Genomic DNA, 20,119 nt, shown 5'->3' on the forward strand with positions numbered 1-20,119 from the left:
CTTTTCTTGTCAAACTTTGAATGAGTCTATCAGCTTTGAAAAAAATGAAAGTGATGCCTTTGCTTTGTTATCACAGTAATTAAGGATAAAACTAAATTAATGTACCAATTTTAGCACATTCTGTAGCTAATATGTTATATTAAAAAAAAACACAACTCTTTTAGAAAGAGGTGTTGAAGGACTGGCAATCCATCCTATTCATCCAAGTATGCACACAAAGAGAAGCAGCAAAGGTTATAAAGGGTTATAAGCTTTTCTGGTACTCTGTCTTTACTCTCTTATTATAGAGTCCTGAGGGATCCAAAGGCTTAGTCATTAACATTGCTTGGTGAACTGGAAAAAGAATCAATGGTGTGGTTTATAGCAAACTTTAACTTGAGAACAGTGCTTTTCAAAATGTGGTCCTCATCCTACCTCTATTATAATCATCCATGGCATTTCTTTAAATGAAGACTTTTAAGCTCTCAGAACCCATGGGAGTGGAGGTAGGATGTAGAAATCTAAATTTTAAAGAAGTAACCCAGGTAATGCCAAAAGTTTGAAAATCAGAGCGTTTCCAGTATAAACCCTATTTCTATTCCTCACTTCTCAGACAAGTCAGAATTAACTACTTGGTTAAATACTCAAAATCAGGATGGTAATTCATATTTCTATTCTAGTGAAAAGCTTAAAACATCTCTAGTAAGATGTGTGCTCTCTGAACTTTCCTCTTCGTCTTTGGATTGTTTCTCCTTCAAATACATCTGTAATGCATATAACTTTGGTTTTTGTTTTGTTTATCTGTTCTTTCTTTGCAGTGACTGACACCAAACCCAGGCTTCACACATGCTAGGCAAGTTAAGTACTCTATCAACTGGCATCACACTCCTGTTTATACCCTGCTTATGGGGTAAAAGGAGATGCCCCTAACATATTCGTAAATGAGACTCATCTCTTAAGTGAGCAGTAAAAAATGAACTGGAGGTGTGGATCAAGAGGCAGAGTGCCAGTGTTGAAACTTTGGAGAGAGAATATAATCCATTAGATACTGCTCAGGAATCTCAGGAAGGTAATAACAATCAGTGGTATAGCAGCAAGGTTTCAGGGAAACCTTGACTGTATATACTCATGAGTTGTTGTTTTAATTCTGCAGCCTATGGCCATTGACACAGAGCTTCAAAATGGAATTTGCTAATGTAGGCACGGAAAAATGTTACTGCACTAACATTCCTGAAATTTGAGGCTAGAACAGAATTTGCTCTTACATTAATTTTTTAAAAGTTACCCTTAATCTAAAATTATAAGTGCTATTTTTAGTTTAAAATAAATGTTTCATGTAAAATTTGATTAGCAGGGAAATAAAATAAATCAAATAGGATGAAAAAGATCATGGTTAACTGGCTATCTCTGCTTTCATTAAGAAGTTTCAGTAATCCAATTAATACACATTAACATATTAAAAATAATTATCAAAAAAACTTATTGGTTGATAAAGAAGCTCGTGATGTTTGTGTCGGTTATGGGGAAGGTCATTCAGCACAGCATTACCGCGTGCATACCTATACTCAGGGTCGCTGTCATAGGCAGGGTCTCTGTATAAAAGACCTCTTTTCAGTTCCAGCTCATCGTCTTTCTCCGGGTCTCGCTCATCCTGAAAAATTGAAAAGATACAAGCCATTAATATGTTTCCTCGTTGCTTTTGACATGATGCTTCTGCTTCTTTGGGAAATGTTCTTCTTCATTTTAGAAAATAGAACCAAATACTTATATTTCTTAGGAAATAAAAAGAAGGGTGAGAATTATTATCTCTTTGAACAAAACTACATAATTTCATTATAGACACTTCATCAACACATGAATGAAAATCATACCGTGTCAAGATGTATTAAATTATGTAGATCCAAACATGTACCTATAGCTACAAAGGCAATAACTCAAATTTGTTCATCACAAGGTAACATGCAATAGTAAGGTTGGAGGGACACAACTAAAGGCAAGTTGGTTGACATGAAGAGACATTGCACCCCTCTTTGATGGGCAGCCTGTTTCAACTTCTACTAGACATACACAAGGTTTAAGAAACAGGATTCTAAGAGAGCACTTTATAAGCTCTATTCAAGGAAGGAAAGCGGGAGGCAAATAGGAATAAAAGTTAATTTTTTAAAGGGTGGGAAAGTCTTCTACTTCTAAACAGGAAAGAGCCGTTTGCCTGTATATTTTCCCGTTAGTAAAAGCATTAGAAGGCTGCTTAGACAATATTAGTGGGGTCGACATTTCTAAGAGGTGATAACCTCAAAGAGGAGAGCTAACGGTCTACAGCTGGCTTTTTCCTGGGGGCATTTGTGGATAGTGAGCACAGAACAAATGTCAAGAAATCAGTGCTTTGTTCAACCACAGGTCCACTGCTGGGGGACAAAGAAAGCAGCAGGGTTCTGGCAGTCTCATGATGCTAGGCAGAAAAATTAATGATCTGAGAGGTCAGACTCCAGTGAAACATGATGGGTGCAAACTGAGATAATTGCTCCATCAAGATTCACATAGGATGTCTGTAACTGCAGAGAAGCAACAATGGCTAAGTGAGAGCTTCATGTATTCTTCTTGCCTGAGATGGTAAGAAATGTACACAGCAAGGTTAATCGCATGATGAACTAAAATAAAGAACTCAGTTGTGTTCCAAAGGTTTCACTTTCATCAAAGGTTTCACATATTTAAATTTACAAGAAAGCTGTAAATAGGAGGTATGGTGTGAGCTCTGGTGCACACAAACTTCCCTTTTTACCATCTTTTCTTAATGTTACCATCTTATACACATGATACATTAACATGGGTAACATTAACGTTATGTTAGTTCACAACTTTGATTTCTACTCTTTCCAATAATTTCCTTTTTATCTACTACAGGATGCTGAACAGAACATGTTGCATTTAGTCATCATTTCTCATAATCTCCTGTTATCTGTGGTAAATTCCTCAGTCCTTGTTACTTATAACCTTGAGGACTTTTAAATTTTAATATTTTATTAATGTATATTAACTGTACAAAGGGATTTCATTGCATACAATGTACTTTTATCAAATTCACACTGTATCACTTTTTCTTCTCCCATTCACTTCCCTACATGTTGCCTGCCTTTTTAATTGGTCTCATTCTATAAAGTACTTTGATTATAGCCAGCCATCTTCCTCTTCTTTTACTCTGGTTCACAGACCTCGTTTTTTTCTTTATTCTTTTAAGTCAACATTCTACATATTAAAGAGAACATAAAATGTTTCTCTTTCTGAGTCTGGCTTTAATGTGTCCTCCAGTTCCATTTGTTTTCCTGAGAACTATATGATTTCATGTAGCTAAATAACAGTCAGTTGTGTATATATTATACACCCTCTTTTCTTTATCCTTTCATTGTGATAGGAAGCTAGCCTAGTTACTGTGGATGCTGCTGCTATAAACACAGAATGGTGGTTATCTCTACTATATGTTGAGTTACATTCCTTTGAATTCCTTTTTGTCTTACAAATAGGCTATTTTGTTTGAGGTAAGATGATATCTTATTGCCATTTGATTCACATTTTTCTATGACAGGATGTTAAGCAATTTATTCATTGAGAACTGTCTGTTCATTTGTTCACTTATTGGTTGAATTTTTAAAAGTTTTTATTATAAAACTGATGTACATAGAGGTTACAGTTTCATACGTTAGGCATTGGATACATTTCTTGTACTGTTTGTTACCTTGTCCCTCATACCCCCCTCCCTCCCCCCGGAGGTGTTCAGTTCACTTACACCAAACAGTTTTGCAAGTATTGCTTTTGTAGTTGTTTCTCTTTTTTTACCCGGTGTCTCTCAAATTTGGTATTCCCTTTGAATTTCCTACTTCCAATACCCATAAACACTGTTTCCAATATACTCAGATAAGATTACAGTGATAGTGTAGGTACATTGGTTGAATTTTTTAATGGTTAAATTTTAGAGCTTCTCGTATACTCTGAATGCTCATCCTTTCCTAACTGAATTTCTACTAAATATTTTCAATCTTTCAATCACTTTATAAATTATACACTCACTCTTGATGAAATATTTGATATGCAAATGGTTCTTTGGAGTATTTTGTGGTTATATATGAATTTTAGGATTGATTTTACTTCTTTTAAAATGACATTAGAAATTTTATGTGGATTTCTTTGAATGTGTAGATTTTAGGTGGCATAAGATATTTTCACAATATTAATTCTGCAACACTGGCTTTGTGATCATAAATTTCACTAATTTTTGGTTCAATGATGAAGGAGAGTGTTACAGGGTAAAACCAGAAAGCTGTCAAAGTTGCCATGCATGCCCCTGTGGATTTTAATTTCTGTTGAGAAATCTGCTGATATTCTGATGGGTTTGTCTTTAAAGGTGACTTGACTTTTATGTCTTACAGCTTTCAATGCTCTTTCCCTTTTTTTTGATATCTAATGTTTTAACATGCCTTTGGAGTTATTGTCTGATCTTGTCTCTTTGGAATCCTAAAAGCCATGTACCTAAGAGATCTGAATGACCAGCTCTCTTAAGATTTAGGAAGTTTACTGCTATTACTTGATTGAATGTATTTTCTATGCTTTGGGTTTATATATTTCTTTTCCACCTTCTATGCCCATGATTGCAAGTTTGGTCTTTAATAAAGGCTCAGAAATTTTGCATGTTCAGATGTATGTCTTTATCTTCAATCTAAATGTTCTTATATAACCTCTCTTGGGGCTTGATAATCTCTTTTCAATTTGATAGTCTATTAGAGAGACTTACAGCCATATATGTAATATATATATCATATACAGATATATATTATACATACACACAGGTGGTACTTAAGATTTGAAGTCAGGGCCTTGCACTTGCTGTCTCAGTCTGAGCCATACCTCCAGCCCTGTTTCTCATAGCTCATTTTTAGGATATAATCTTGCTTCCTACCAAGAAGCAAGGGGGGAGGGCAGCTAGGATCACAAGTTTATGTTACTTTGTGACCTTTCAAATTTTAGATCTCCCATGTAGCTTAATATGACAGGTATGTGCTACTGTGCTTAGCTATGGATTGAGAAGGGGTCTGATCAACTTTTCTGTTCAGGCAGACTTTGAACCAAGCCTCTCTCATTCTCAAGCCTCTCTCAATCTCAACTCAAGTTTTTCAATTTGTTTTTGAAGTTTTCATTTACAGAATTTTAATTTGATGTTTTCAGAATGTCTATATTTTCATTTTCTACAATATCTTAATTTCATTCAATCAGAATATTTATTTTTATTGATCACCTTTATCTGAGATTTCACCTACTTCACTAGTGTTTGTTATTATGCATTTCTTGAGTTTGGGGAGAATAATGTTGCTTTGTTTACTGAACTTTTTTGTGTTTCTGCATCAATATTGTTATCAAGTTCTTATAAATTTTAAGTCCTTCAGTTAAATATTCTCAGTGCTTCAGCAGTACAGTGTTATGGCAGGGGTTGGGGTACTATTTCTTAACATTGGACTGAGGGTCTGGCTCAGGAGCCAAGCTTTCACTCATGGCTAGGACACTTCAGCTTGAATTCCAGCAGTGATCAGAATGAGGAAAATTACCTGGGGTCTCTTGTAACTGGAGGGGGGCTACATACTGCTCAGATCCTGCCTAGCACTTCACGGCTATGTGTGGGGAGGAGGCTATGGAGAGCATATAATTCAAGGGGTCTCAGGTCAGTTATCTTGGATTAACCTGCAGCCAATACACATAGCCAGAATGCAGGATCTAGAGGCTGAATACTATGCCAACCACTTGTTCAGCACTGTTTCTACTGCAACTCTCAGGCAGTTAGCTTCACTACTTATCATGGAGGGCAGACCTTTGACCACTGCACTCATGCTCCCCAGCACTTGAAATTCTCTGCAGGTCCCTGTCAGGCTTTCTCCCTTCTCCATAAACTCCAACTCAGACACTGTAACAGGATGATCCAAGACCTTCTGAGCCATGACTATTCCTTTTTTTCAAGCCCCCAGAGTAAGGGCCCTCTCTCAAGATACTGCTCTACTGTAGCTTTCTGAGATAAGGAAAAGGAAAGAATCTCTTTCTTGACCAAAGACAGCCTTTCATACCAGCCCAGCCATTAGCTCACTTTCACTGGGTATAAGGGTTTTGAGAACTAGAGGCTTATCCTAGAGTTAGAATTCTTAGTCTATCACCAGGGATCTCTGGCTTGTCTTATGATTTGATCTTTAGGCATCTTAGGTAATTTTCTTATCCTATTATAGAAAGCTTTCAAAAGAAAAGTTTAGATACTAACATATAAATGCCTTTGATGAGCCTGATGTGATTTCAAGACATCTTTTACCCGGTCATGGATCTCATCACAGTTTGGAGGTGAACACCAATCAGAATGGAATCTGTAGGCATTAACAAAACAAAACAAAAAAAAAAGAAATTTGTAGCAGAAGGAAACATTTTTCTCCAAATTTCAGAGACAGGATGTGAATTTTTTCTTAGCCTTGTATGATAACATTTATAAGATTAAAATAACATGTATCCTTCCTTCACCCAAGAATGATGGGAACATAGAAAGATATATAAAGTATTAATTCTCAGCTACACCATTAAGTCTTCACAGAAGTATCGGTAATATTACACACTTTTGGGTGATATATATTACATACATGATCATTGTAATCATTTCATCTCTAAGGATATAAGCATTCATTTTTTATCAGCATTCATTTTAGAACAATAATCTCGTGTATATGTAAAAGGAAATTCGAATGTATCTGTGCAACTACAATGGAAGAACAGTTGTTTATAATCCATGTAAACAAATCTTGGAAATCTGAGATCTACCTATGCAGCTCCAAGTGGAACTCTTTAATATTATTATAGAATCCACTAGTCTGTGCTGTGGTATAAGGAATGTTTATCTATCACTCATTAAATTGAGTTATAAAAATAAAAACTGAGCATGATGCAAAAATATATGAGCCCCTTTGTAATTAGGTAATGTTAATATTAACAGTTGTGAACTCTAATGTATTTCAGATCATAAAATATTAATATTTATACTTCAAAGAAATAGAATTCTGAAATATAATCAAAACCAGAATCATTTTATGATATGCTATTTTTTTAAAGACTCAGGGAAGCACCTTCACTAAAATAAAAATTCAGTTGCTTAAGGCTACTGATAAATGATTCTTTAAAAATTGTGCTTATAATAGACACAAGAGGGATGGGAATATGGCCTAGTGGTAGAGTGCTTGCCTCACATACATGAAGCCCGGGGTTCGATTCCCCAGCACCACATACAGAGAAGAAGCCAGAAGTGGCACTGTGGCTTAAGAGCTAGAGTGCTAGCCTTGAGCACAAAGAAGCCAGGGACAGTGCTCAAAAGCCCTGAGACTCAAACCCCAGGACCGGCCCCCCCCAAAAAATAGACATAAGAAGTTATCATTTTACTATGATATTAGAATTAATTTACTTAATTTCAATGAATATTTATGTAGATAAACTCATAGTTATGTGTTCGCCATATTGCTTCTAGGAAAAACTTACAATTTTCCTGGTATATAAAATCTATACTTATATCAGTTTAAGTTGCTTATTGATTCCAATAGGTTATATAAACACCCTGAAAATATACTACCAATTACCATGAAGAAAACAACAACAACAGACTACAGAACAACAACAGCAACAGAATGCCTTTTATTTAAAGGAGTGGTAATAAGGACTGAAAAACAAAATATTTGTTGTTGCTAGTAATGTATTAAAGATATATTTTAATACACTAAATCTGGATCATTTTTGAAAATACATACAGATGTGTTTTACTATAGTGAAAATAAAACAATGTCTTTATTATGTGTGCCTAGAGAAAATATCAATAAATCTTTAAATGATATATTTAAATGAGTTCCAAACTACATTGCCATTATGTTATTTTATTTTGAAAGCAACTAACCTTCCCTAAGTTATAGGCAATGTTTAATCATTAAAACATCGATTTTTTTCTAGCAAAAAACAATTGTATCAAGTGAGCATAAAAATATGGTACAGATATTTCTATGTTATGAGTTATTCCCAGCACTGAAATGTAAAGAGAATGGCAGACTTTAGCTAGATCATAGCTTCAACAACACTTCTCAGACTGAAAAAGGCAGGAGTCAAAACATGGAATGAATTTGTGAACATGTAGAGAAACTAAAATTGAGGCTAAAGCATAAAATTGAGGTGAACACCATAGTATTATTGTGATGAATTTAAAATATAAAAGATCTATAACAGGTAAAAAAAAAAAAAAAGTACCTTGATACGACAAAAGACCTGATCAACAAAACCACAGGAGCATATAATTCTTAAAATAGATAAAAGGAACGTCACATATGTAACTAAACATCTGACCAGGTTTCTTTTCTAGGGCTGAAGTTGGTTGGGGGGGAGGGGTACCAACCAGGCAGGGCCTAGGCATTGTCTCACAAGGCTAGCACTTACCACCTGAACCATAGCTCCACTTCCAGCTTTTTTGGTAGTTTCAGTAGAGTAGCAGTCTAACAAATTGTCCTGTTTGGGCTGGCTTCAAACTTCGATCCTCAGAATTCAGCCCTCTGAGTAGCTAGGATTATAGGCATGAGCCACCAGTGCCCAGCCAGTTTCTTTTGAACATTAAAGTGTGTGTGTGTGTGTGTGTGTGTGTGTGTGTGTGTGCATGTGTGTATCTAATAATTCAATAATCCTCTAAATTAAGGCTTAAAGTAATGAACTAGAAGGAATTTTAATCAAAATCCTATATCTAATTTTCTGGATGGCCAATATGACCCATATATATTGGAGGTAAATAGACAAAATCATCTCTGTTCATAAAAGGGCATCTTCAATATAGCAGCCAAACAACTCTTGTTCAAGTTACCAGTTTTGAGCTGTACTTTTGATGCATTCATTATTAATTATGTCCAGTAACACTAATATGCCATAGGATTTAATGGATACTCTAATTTTTCTACAATACAGATATACTTAATTTTCATCTTGTAAAAGTGGGGAGAATGAAAATTTCAGTTTCCCAATTCCTATGAACATTTTAAAATAATCTTTCCTATGTTACTATCTGTGACAGAGGCAAAGGATTTCCTGCTTTGCAATTATACCAAGTGTCTAGCTTGGGTTGCCAAAACACTTTTAGAGTGAGAGCTGGCATCCTTACATAATTAAGATTGCCTTGGATTGCCAGGAGAAGGCTGAATGAGACAACAGATACTATCCAACAGTGCACAGGGCACCGTGATGACTAACAGATAACAGAACCTAGGCTACTTTTATACTTAAGGCATGTCTATAATATTGAATATCTAAGAGTCTACTAAAATCAATTATTACATCCCTCAATTTTCATTTTTAGGAATCACATTAGCTAGATACTGAGATAGGGATTACTATCTATATAAGTGTGTATTCCAGATTTAAAAATTTAAATAAGCCTCCAAATGAAATTATACTTTTAGAAATAACTGCTGAACAGGCAGATGTTTTCTCTTTCTATTACTGATTATTCAAAGGATTAGTGTCAAAACAAGAGACTACCCATTCATTACCTTTCCCTGAGAGAAGATCGATTTAACATGGGGCTTTGGCAATGCTTCGGCATTGTTGAGGGCGCTGAGTGGACTAGTAAGGTCCTTGCTGAATGCTGGGGCTTCATACATGACCTGGAGCTCAAATAATCTTCACACCTTTCTAAAGAGTCATCGAATTCTCTTCCGTGGGGTGTCCTGATAACCTGTTTAAAAATATGCATAGATTTGTCTATATCTACACCAATCTACATAGATGTTTGTCTATCTATATGTGAATATACCTCTATGGATACACACAGTATGCATGTATACAAAAGGCATTTGAATATGAGTGAGGTGGCCTAAAGGTGGCTATACATAAAAAAGAACACATTCATAAAGCAAATGATAGCTTAGTTTAGCTTTACTTCATTTGTTCTGGGGATGGACAAATACAGAAAAAAGAATTCTTCCTCCCCTTGTAGTTGTTATATTCTAGTAAAATGTATACTCAGGCAAAGAGAGACAGACTTACATCATATACCTATCAAGATGGCCAAGCAAAATGAAAACACTGCTTTGTCAGCTATTCACTTGACAGTGGAGTCATATCCAGAATAGGTAAAGTTATAAAGAAGTTATCAATAAACCAATAAGCAGTCCAGTCAACAAGTGGACAAATGACTTAGAAATGCTTCCCAAAAGAAGTGTAAATGGACAATAAATATATGGAAAAAATGCTCATTTTGCAAACCAAAATCATTTTGAGCTTCTACCTCACCCAGTCAAGACTAGCAATAGAGGATGTGGAGGAAAAGGAATCCTCATACACTGTTGTTGGGAATGTAACTTCTACAGCCACTGAAGAAAAAATATTGGGTTCTTCAAAACACTAAAAATACAGCCACCCTATGATTCAGCTCTACCAATTTTGGAGATAAGTTTGAGGAAACTGAAAGTTGTAATATAAATATATTCTACATAACTATTTTTATTGTAGCACCTTCCACACAAAACAGTCAAGCAATATATGGATACACACAGAAAATATAGTGTATGTATAATACATGTATGAATGTATATATGTATATATATATAAAACATACACTAACTAACAATGTGTTAGGAAAAATTACCTGAGATTTTCAAATTTTTAATCAGAAATCCTCAGTCAGCTTGGTATTTCTGTCATTGCTTATAAACAAGAGAGCATACCTCAGACAAAGTCTGGGCAAACACCAACATCTAGTCAGATTTAGTAACATTATTATATCTTGTTCAAGGCTAGCATCCATTTAAATATTTGATACTGATCTTTCATTTTAAAATACTGAGATAAAAGTAAATCTAAACAATACTGTGAGTTGTTGCTAAAATTCCTCTCCCCCCTCTTTTCTCTCTCTTATGAAAACACTGAATAAGTAAGCCAAATGAATAATCAAATTCACAAAATACTTGTAGGAAGACATCCACTTCATAGCTGCCAAAATAATGACATTCCATGAGGTGACAGTTACTACTTTTGTATTTTTTTTTTACTAAATTTTATAATCCTTGTCTGACTGCATATCAGACATGTTCTTATGTTGTTGTCTGAAATCCAGGACGATTATAATTCTGTAATTCATTTGACAGACCTTATAATCCTTGGCACGGCAGCAGCCAACATGGGAATGATCTGAAAAAGATGCAAAATATAAATATGGCATAAAAAGGACAGAATTTGTTTTTCATCTTTGATATTTGTATCATTATTTCTGTAACTGTAACTCAGTAAATTTCAGAAATATGTGAAAATTCTTCAATATATTAAAAAATATCTGTATTAGCCAAATTAAAATCTATCAATTGTTCAGCTACTAGGTGATTTTTTTTTAATGCTATTTTCATTAGAGTAGTAGCCTTTAAAAAAAATAACACAACATGATTCCCTGAATCATGCAAGAAGTCAGCCAAAAGATAAATGTTGTTCACACAAGACTGGCTTCTCCACTTAATGTCACTCAATTTACTTTAAGTGCTTTTCAAAATTAAAAAAATTTTCAGTCCAATTCTCTTCTTCTCTACAAGTCCAGTATACAACATAGGTGCCAGTAGCAGAAGAAATAAAAGACATAGTTTAATTCTCAACAAAGGTAACTTTGAAGGCTGAGATATATAACACTTTATGTCTTCCGTCTTCCAGAAACCTCTTAAGAATTAGGTTACTTTGAAAAGGTTTATGATTTTCTTTCTTACAAATGATTACTTTGACTGGAGGTTTCCCAACATTTAATTATGAGGATCAACTAACATCTAAATGTGAGAGGTAAATGAGACAGCAGTCATGGCCTATGGCTGTGGAGTGCTCACCTAGTTTGATTAAGTTACACAGAGTTAAATAATAGTGATATAAAAGAACAGGCTAAAAGTCAGAATGGTCCAGATAATTAATGATATAAAGTGTCCTATTCCCTTAAAATTGAAAGCAACCAGAAAAACTTGGAGATATTATATATATATATATATATATATGGCAAACTAGAGTGTGGCATAATGATTGAGTACCAATTAAGGAAAGTGGGAGGAAGATGAGAGCCAGGTCAGATCTTATGTGAGATCTTGAACAACGTTCAGTCTTATGTTTCTTTATCCATAAAACTGTCTAAACTTCATGAGTGATTTACCAGTGCTTTCTTTTTTTTTTTTTTTTTTTTTTTTTGGCCAGTCCTGGGCCTTGGACTCAGGGCCTGAGCACTGTCCCTGGCTTCTTCCCGCTCAAGGCTAGCAGCACTCTGCCACTTGAGCCACAGCGCCACTTCTGGCCGTTTTCTGTGTGGTGCTGGGGAATCGAACCTAGGGCCTCGTGTATCTGAGGCAGGCACTCTTGCCACTAGGCTATATCCCCAGCCCTTCCAGTGCTTTCTAAGTGAAGCACAACAGTAGCTAGTAGAAAATATACATCTCATAAACGTTAGCTATCATGTGATTCTCTAATAATCTCATGAAGTACATACACTTTATGGGCTTTTGTGGCCCCTCCCCCAGATTTATATGCTGAAGCCCTCCTTTTGAGGATTAGATGAGTTGTGATATTGGGCCTTCAGGATGGGATCAGTGCCCTTATAAGAGGCGGCATCAGCTGGGCACCAGCAGCTCACACCTGTAATCCTAGCTACTCAGGAAGTTTAAATCTGAGAATCACAGTTTAAAGCTAGCCTGGGCATGATACTGTCCATGGTACTCATCTCCTATTCCTAGTTAACCACCAAAATGCCAGAAGTGGAGCTGTGGCTCAAGTGGTAGAGCAGTAGCCATGAGTAAAAAGACCTCAGGGACAGTACTCAGGCCCTGAATTCAAGCCCCAGTAAAGACAGACAGACAGATACACACACACACACACACACACACACACACACACACACACACACACCCTGCTTCTCTTAATCTCTTTCTCTCTCACACACACAAACAACCTGCTTCTCTCTCTCTCTCTCTCTCTCGCTCTTTCCCCATCTATCTTTTTCTTTCTCCCTTATTCCTGTACATGAAAAAAGAGGTCATGTGAGTACACAAGGGCATAACAGATACAAAGAAACCTCAGAATAAACCTACCCTGCTAACATCTTGATTTTGGATTTCTCATCTGCCCTATAACCTTAAAAAATAAATGTCTGTTGTTTAAGCCACAATGAAATTTTGTTATGGCAGTCTGCAAAGATGAACACAACAGATAGAACTGAATATTATTTCTGTTTTACTAACAAGCAGTGGATTTCAATTCTCTGGTTAGTCTGATGTTGGTTTGCCAATATAAACACAGTAGAGCTCCTTTACAGTAAAAGCATAAAAGTAAACTTAGTCTCAAAACTGACATCAGATTATACATTTGTTAGCCAACTGGATGTGATACATCATAACTGAAGGAACCAAATGCTAAGTAATGACTAGCAGTGTTAAAGAAATGACACAACTGAGTTGTGAAAACATTTCCTTAGCAGTCATCTCTGCAAAGGTATATTTTTGTACTTAAGAATCATGCACACTGACATGGGTCCCTAGTGCAATAGAACCTCACTCTCCTTCCTTCTTTCCAGAGTTGAACCTGACTACTGTAGGTGAGCTTGTAAGCTCAGATATAATTGATTTAAGGGACAAACACTGACTTTAAGATTTAAGTTTTCATTGCAAGCTCAGCACCTTTGTATAATTTACTTTTTATCAAAATAATTCTCATGCCATATTCTAACCATTAGAGCTAATGTGTTTCCTACGTGTCACTCTCCAGATAATTCTCAAGATCTCTGCCATGAAGGATTCCTTCCCTTCCCTTTTTCACAATCTCAAAGAAATGAATCCTGTTCTGGTGAGACTGCATGACTATATTTAGTCTGAAAAAATTCTCTGGTGCTGAATATGTGTGCCAACTTGAACCTCCAAAGACCATCAGCCCTACCACTCTAGGACTAAATGGATCAATGTTGATAAAAACATCGCAGAAGCTTAAAAACGATAGGCAAAATCATTCAGTAAGAAAATGTTCAAAAACAATTCCCATTAAAGTAAAATCACAAGTGAAAATGTGTGATGTTTGAGAACTTGCCCCATATGTATTTAAATAGGAAAATAAATAGAACTGTTCAGGACGATCCAGGACAAAAAAAATAATATTAATAGTCACAAGAATAGATGTACTAAATAAGAGAAACAAAAAGGGAAATGAATTACAGTGCACAGCAAGCAAATAAATGTACAAAGTTCTGTAGAACTCAAGATTAATGATTTGGCAAACAGAAATAGATGGCTTCAGGCAATAACCACTGATGTATAATGAAGGGGATTAAAGTATTCCACTGTCTCAGAGTTTCTATCCATAATTACAAAGAAAAGTATACCTCTATGCTGCAGAAATATGGGGGATACCATCTTAATAAATGAGTGTTTATGTTACCAGTAACAAAGCTATACCATGCACCTCCTAACTCCACGCACTGAGTATGCATCACTTCTGTTGTATTCTGGGGAAAAAATGAATAATCTAAATAGGAAAGATCAAACCAGCCAGACTGGGGGACTTTCTACAAATACCATGCAATCTTTATGATCATCACTCATTAAAGACAAACTCAGGAGCTGACCTGCATTACATAAAATGAAAGGCTGGGTTACAGCTCCGTGGTGGTGGTAGAGCTTGGCCGGCAAAAAGCCCTGGGGTTCCACCCTTAGTACCATTCCACCCAAGATACAAATAAGGTTTAAAAATGAAAGTGAAAGAGACATGACAGGTCAAAGCTGCCATGGGATTTCTTTTGCTACACTGCTGACAGTGTGTGATTTATGTTTATTAATTACTAAATAATGGTATATAATTGTTAATTTCCTACTTTTCATATTACACCACTGAACCTGTTCATCTCCTCAGGTCACCATAACAAAATACTGTAAATTGGATGACAAACAATGGGAATTTATGTCTTCAGGAGGCTGGAAGTTGAAAATTAGGGTCTGGTGAAAGCTGCCTTCTACCTAATTCCTCAGGTAGCAGGGAGAGAAGATAGCAACAAACACAAGAAAATACAGAGGGAGTGGGAGGGGTGAAGGAAGGTCGAAAGGGAGTGGGGGAGGGCAGAAGAGAGAATAAAGAGTTTTTTCTTACAAGGGCATTTAATCGCATCACAACACATCTAAATCTATTCACTAAAGGCCCCATTTCAACATATCACATTAAGGTGGGAGTTTCAACATGTATTTATGTGACACAATTCAGTCTGTAGTAATGTCTTTACAAATATATATATATATATATAAATATACACACATATATGTGAAAGTCATATGAGAATTCTTTGTAATACTACTTTGAGTCTGAAGGAAAAAATGAAAAGCTGAAAGTAAAAGAAGCAACTCATTGTTGACCTCTGGACCTCTTCACAGGTATCTGATTGCTTCAGTTCAAAGTTGCTGGGAAGAAGAAAAGTTCTGCTGGCAAATAGGTAACCATCAAGAAAAATCAGACATGTGAAGTGCTATAACAAGAAAAATCTCTTCCAAAGGAAAAAAAATATATATATATATTTTGAAGTTACTTCCATTGGCTTCTTCATAAAACCCATTCTTCCATAGCCATAAGTTTCTTCCAAGAGGGGAAACACTGTAACATCTGTTCTAATTTCACATAATCTGCTATTCTGCATATAAAAGACTTATGATCACAACTGGTAGTACTAAAAAAAACCACAACAAAATAAGCACAAACTATGTTCTCAGAAAAAAGTGTTTGATTTCCTCATTTAAATAAGTGATTATGTACTCTTTTAGAGGCAGCAGAGTCAGAGCTTGCTCCAAGTTATGATTCCATTTTCTTTCATTCTATCTCATTGTTCTTCCTCTATAAATTTCACAGTGCATAATAAATTAAAGGATGTTGGTGAATATTTGCTGAACTCACACTAGCCACTGTCTTCAGATACTAATATCAAAAATGCCCTTCATTATACAATGTTATTTAAAAGTCTTTTTTTAAAAAGAACCTAACTCTATAGTGAACTTAGGAAGAAACTCTACCATAGACACTGACTGGAGCCCTTGGAACATGTCTTTTTTTGAAATATAAGTAATAATTATTGTAATTTTATAGAAAGCTGATGTTTACTGATTATATGAAAGGCATTTTATGTGGTAATATTTAAATGCTGTCTTCATTAATTAATAAGCTATCAAAGTAGTCAAAGTAACTTTTTCAAGGATGCCATGTTTACAAAGAAGTGGTAGAGACAGGATTCAAATATATGTCTAAATATATGTCCAAAACCCTAAATCAAGCTCTTTCCACTAGTGTTTCCCAAAGTCTCTAAGTATGTGTTAAAGTGAGAACGCTGTTCCTTGGGCAAGTAAATTTAGAAAATATCTAGAACAAAATCAAGATTTCTTTTTAATAGAAGGTAGCACAGTCTTCAGTGTTAAAATTTACTATGAATCTCAAAGCACAGCATGGTTTGTAGCAGCATGGGAATTCTAATTTTTTTTTTCCCAGCCACCATGGTCCTGGGACTTAGGGCCTGGGTGCAGTCCCTGAAATTCTTTTGCTCAAGGCTAACTTGAGCTGCAGGGCTACTTCCAGCTTTTTCTGAGTTTATTATAGATTCTCACAGACTTTTCTGCCAGGGCTGGCTTTGAACCAACGTCAGCCTCCTGAGAGGCTAGGGGAAGTTATGTTTTTTTAAAGGAAGCACCTATATGAGTATCCTAAAGTTGTAAAAAGCTACACTTCACCATGTTGTTGAAGAATGCAGCAAAAATTCTGTTTTCATTTGATCAATGCCACATGAAGGCCCCGGCTGCAGTTGGAACAAACAAAATAGTAAAAGAAAGATATCTTTTAATTTACCATTGTGCATTCTGGCCCACCCATCTCTTTCACAGTCTCTGCCAGAAGATCCAAACACAGCATCAGCCCGGGGACTTGGAGGATCAACCTAGAGGAAGCAGAATTTTGGAAGCAAAGAGAGTTTAACTTTTCCCAGTCTCAGTCTCACAGCTCCAGGAAAACAACTAAGGTATATATACCATACAACAGGTTAAAGGGATTAGGCAAGAATCTTACTATATTTGTTTCCAAACAAAATTAAAACTGAAAAGAAAAATTTTAACTACATATATATGCTTACCTCAAAAAGAACAGATTTGCAGCTGAAATATTTGCTATACTACTGGCTAGCTTGTTTTCTATTAAAATTTTGTTTTATAGTAATCTACTTGCTGAATTGAAATTAACAAAATCTATGTGCTACGTTCTCCTTAGCATACACATTTTTATAATTCAAACATGGCTGTGTTCACATCCCAGCATGCTGGAGTGATTTTGTAGCTTATTAGGGGGCTTAACTGGAATATTAAAAAAAAAAACACCACTTCTATATAACTACTAAATGGGTAAAAGAGTTGAGTAGATATTTCTTCAAAGAAGATATACAAACATATATTTAACATTACTAATCACTAAGTAAATGTAAATAAGAACCATATTTAGATACTGCTCTATGTCCATTAATAAAAACAGGACTGGTTTAGAGCTCAGCCGTAGAACACTGGCCTAGCCTGAAGAACACCTCAGGCTCAATCTCTACTGCCACCAAAAAAAAGGATTATTTTTAAATTTTAATAAGATTTAGAATGGATGAGGATCTCCCTTTTCATCAAGAACACTTGGCTGTTTTTTAAATCCTACTTTGGCATTTTAATATTAAGGTCAATTAAAACCCAGTTCAACTTTTAGAGTTTCATGTTTTATGTCCAATATATAAGAAAGGATATGGGTTCTTAAGAGGATTTATAATGGAAGGTTGTTCTCTTCTAGACTTTAACTTTTAAGTTAAAAGTGGCTAACAGTTCAAGAAAGAAAAGTGTTCATATAAGTTAAAAGTTGAAAGCCATTTTGGGAAGGTATTTTTGTTGTTTCTGATGGGATTTTTTTGGAAAATATTTTAATGGCAGTTTAATGATCAGTCTCAAATGGAAATGTTTAAATGAGCACCTACGTGTCTAATCACAAACGGAGGCTTATCTGTTTCTTTTTTGAATTCATATGGTCCCAGATTTAAATGGGCCAGCCGCCTCCTCGTGTCTTCAGATAGCTCACACATGCGTCTTTTTGTGTAGGGAGATGGAGAGTGGGATTTTGAAGAGATTGTAGGCTGTTCGTAGCCTTTTGCATTTATGCAATACTTATTCCTCTCAGGTGACTTGGATTTTTTCTTTTGTGATCTTGATGTTCTGTTTTGCAGTCTGCCGTGTGATTTTTCAACTGGAGTCGAATGGTAAACAAATTTATCCTAAACATAAAAAATAAAAACTTAGGTAGAAAGCATTTTCAAGATATCCTTACAGGTAGAGAAAAAATAGAAAGCTATCAAAAGCCAACTATGTCAGTCCTTCCTGCCTGCTGATTCTGAGGGGAGGTCCAAGTTGTGTGCTCCTAGACAACTCCCTATATAGTAAGTAGTAGCAAATAAAGTTTAGAGTAGCAAACTTCCTTCTTAACTCTTTCAAGGACTTATAAAAATAAAAGTCCAATAAATTTAATCATATAGAAAAAATAAATTAATGTAAACATTGGTGATGTATATTGTAATTAAATTAATTACATGGTAAGTTACATAAGGAGTAGAATTGTAAGGTTCTCTACAAGCTATAAATTTTCAACTCAATGACAGACAACCATTTTCTATATATAGACCCATGAACTCATAGTTGTTTTTGTCCGCCCCCTGCCAACCAGTCCTGGGGTTTGAACACAGGGCTTGGATGTGTCCCTGAGCCCCTTTGTGATCAAGGCAAGGGCTCTACCACTTGAGCCACAATACTCCACTTCCAGCTTTTTCTGAGTAGTTTACTGGAGATAAAGAGTCTCAGACTTTTCTTCTAGGACTGGCTTCAAACCATGATCCTCAGATCTCAGCTTCCTGAGTAGCTAGGATTACAGGTGAGAGCAAGCCACTGGTACTCAGCTTGGACTCATATGTTTTTATAAAAGTGAAGATGCATAATAAGCTTTAACAAATGGTCTGGTTATCCATCAAAGGTTTTTGAAATGAAAAAACAAATGTGAGCCAAGTTTGGTGGGGTACATGCCTGAAGTCCCACCCAGTGGGGAGGCTGTGGCCAGAGGATCACAGAAGCCTGAGAGTTCAAGAGTAGCTTGAGCAACTTAGTATCCTATCTTAGTCAAAATGAGAAGGAAAACCAACTTAGGAGCTCTCATTTTGGGGTTAATAGTTCCTCCCCCAAGTATACTCTTCCCTATAAATATCTTACTAGTTGAATTATAAAGATTTCTTCATATATTAGTTATAAGCTTTTCAATTAGGAAAAAAAGAATTGAGGGGAAAAAAAGAGTTGAGAATGTCATTCAAAAAGAACAGTACAAGGCCTAATGTATGAAACTGTAACCTCTCTGTACATCACTTTGACAAGAAATAAGAAAAAAAATATTTTTAAAGACTAAATGTCTAACTTTTAATCCTTTAAAAAATGATCAATCCGGGCTGGGATGTAGTTCAGAGGCAAAGCGCTTGCCTAGCAAGTGCAGCGTCCTGGGTTCAATCTCCAGTACCAAAAATGAAAAGACCAAAAAAGGGGGGGGTCTTGGAATATGGCCTAGTGGCAAGAGTGCTTGCCTCATATACATGAAGCCCTACGTTCTATTCCTCAGCACCACATATATAGAAAAGGCCAGAATTGGCGCTGTGGCTCAAGTTGGCAGAGTGCTAGCCTTGAGCGGGAAGAAGCCAGGGACAGTGCTCAGGCCCTGAAATCAAGCCTCAGGATTGGCAAAAATAAAAAATTTTAAAAAAATCAATCCTACTTCCTTTACTAGCTCCTCAATTCACCCCCCCCCTATTTAATAAGAGAATCTAAGTAAATAAAAACCAAATATGAACTGAAGGGTAAAGATTCAAATATTTCTCAAGTCGAAAACATACAGGAATGAAGGCAGGTCTGGTGGCTCCCTGCAGCCCCGGTGGGTACCAAACTATTTCATCCATCTTTCTTTCTTTCTTCTGCCATGTTTGATGTGATCCTTCCTGGGCCTTGTCCGACTGTCCAATAGCCTCAGGACCTTC

General features: G+C 35.8%; 1 protein-coding gene across 4 annotated transcripts in view; it reads right to left on the reverse strand.

Annotated features, from left to right (window-relative positions):
- The window catches only part of Spata6 (spermatogenesis associated 6), a 66,296-nt gene that overhangs the window by 2,892 nt on the left and 43,285 nt on the right, over nt 1–20,119 (reverse strand). For all 4 annotated transcript variants that reach the window (XM_048351270.1, XM_048351271.1, XM_048351273.1 and 1 more), the window contains 6 exons: nt 18,035–18,328; nt 16,885–16,972; nt 11,156–11,196; nt 9,558–9,742; nt 6,269–6,368; nt 1,539–1,630 (listed from right to left, as the gene is read on the reverse strand). In XM_048351270.1, the coding sequence (XP_048207227.1) occupies nt 1,539–1,630; nt 6,269–6,368; nt 9,558–9,742; nt 11,156–11,196; nt 16,885–16,972; nt 18,035–18,328 (800 nt within the window). The remainder of the gene's footprint in view (nt 1–1,538; nt 1,631–6,268; nt 6,369–9,557; nt 9,743–11,155; nt 11,197–16,884; nt 16,973–18,034; nt 18,329–20,119) is intronic.

Source organism: Perognathus longimembris, chromosome 7 (assembly GCF_023159225.1).
Source record: "Perognathus longimembris pacificus isolate PPM17 chromosome 7, ASM2315922v1, whole genome shotgun sequence".
Taxonomy (NCBI): Eukaryota; Metazoa; Chordata; class Mammalia; order Rodentia; family Heteromyidae; genus Perognathus; species Perognathus longimembris.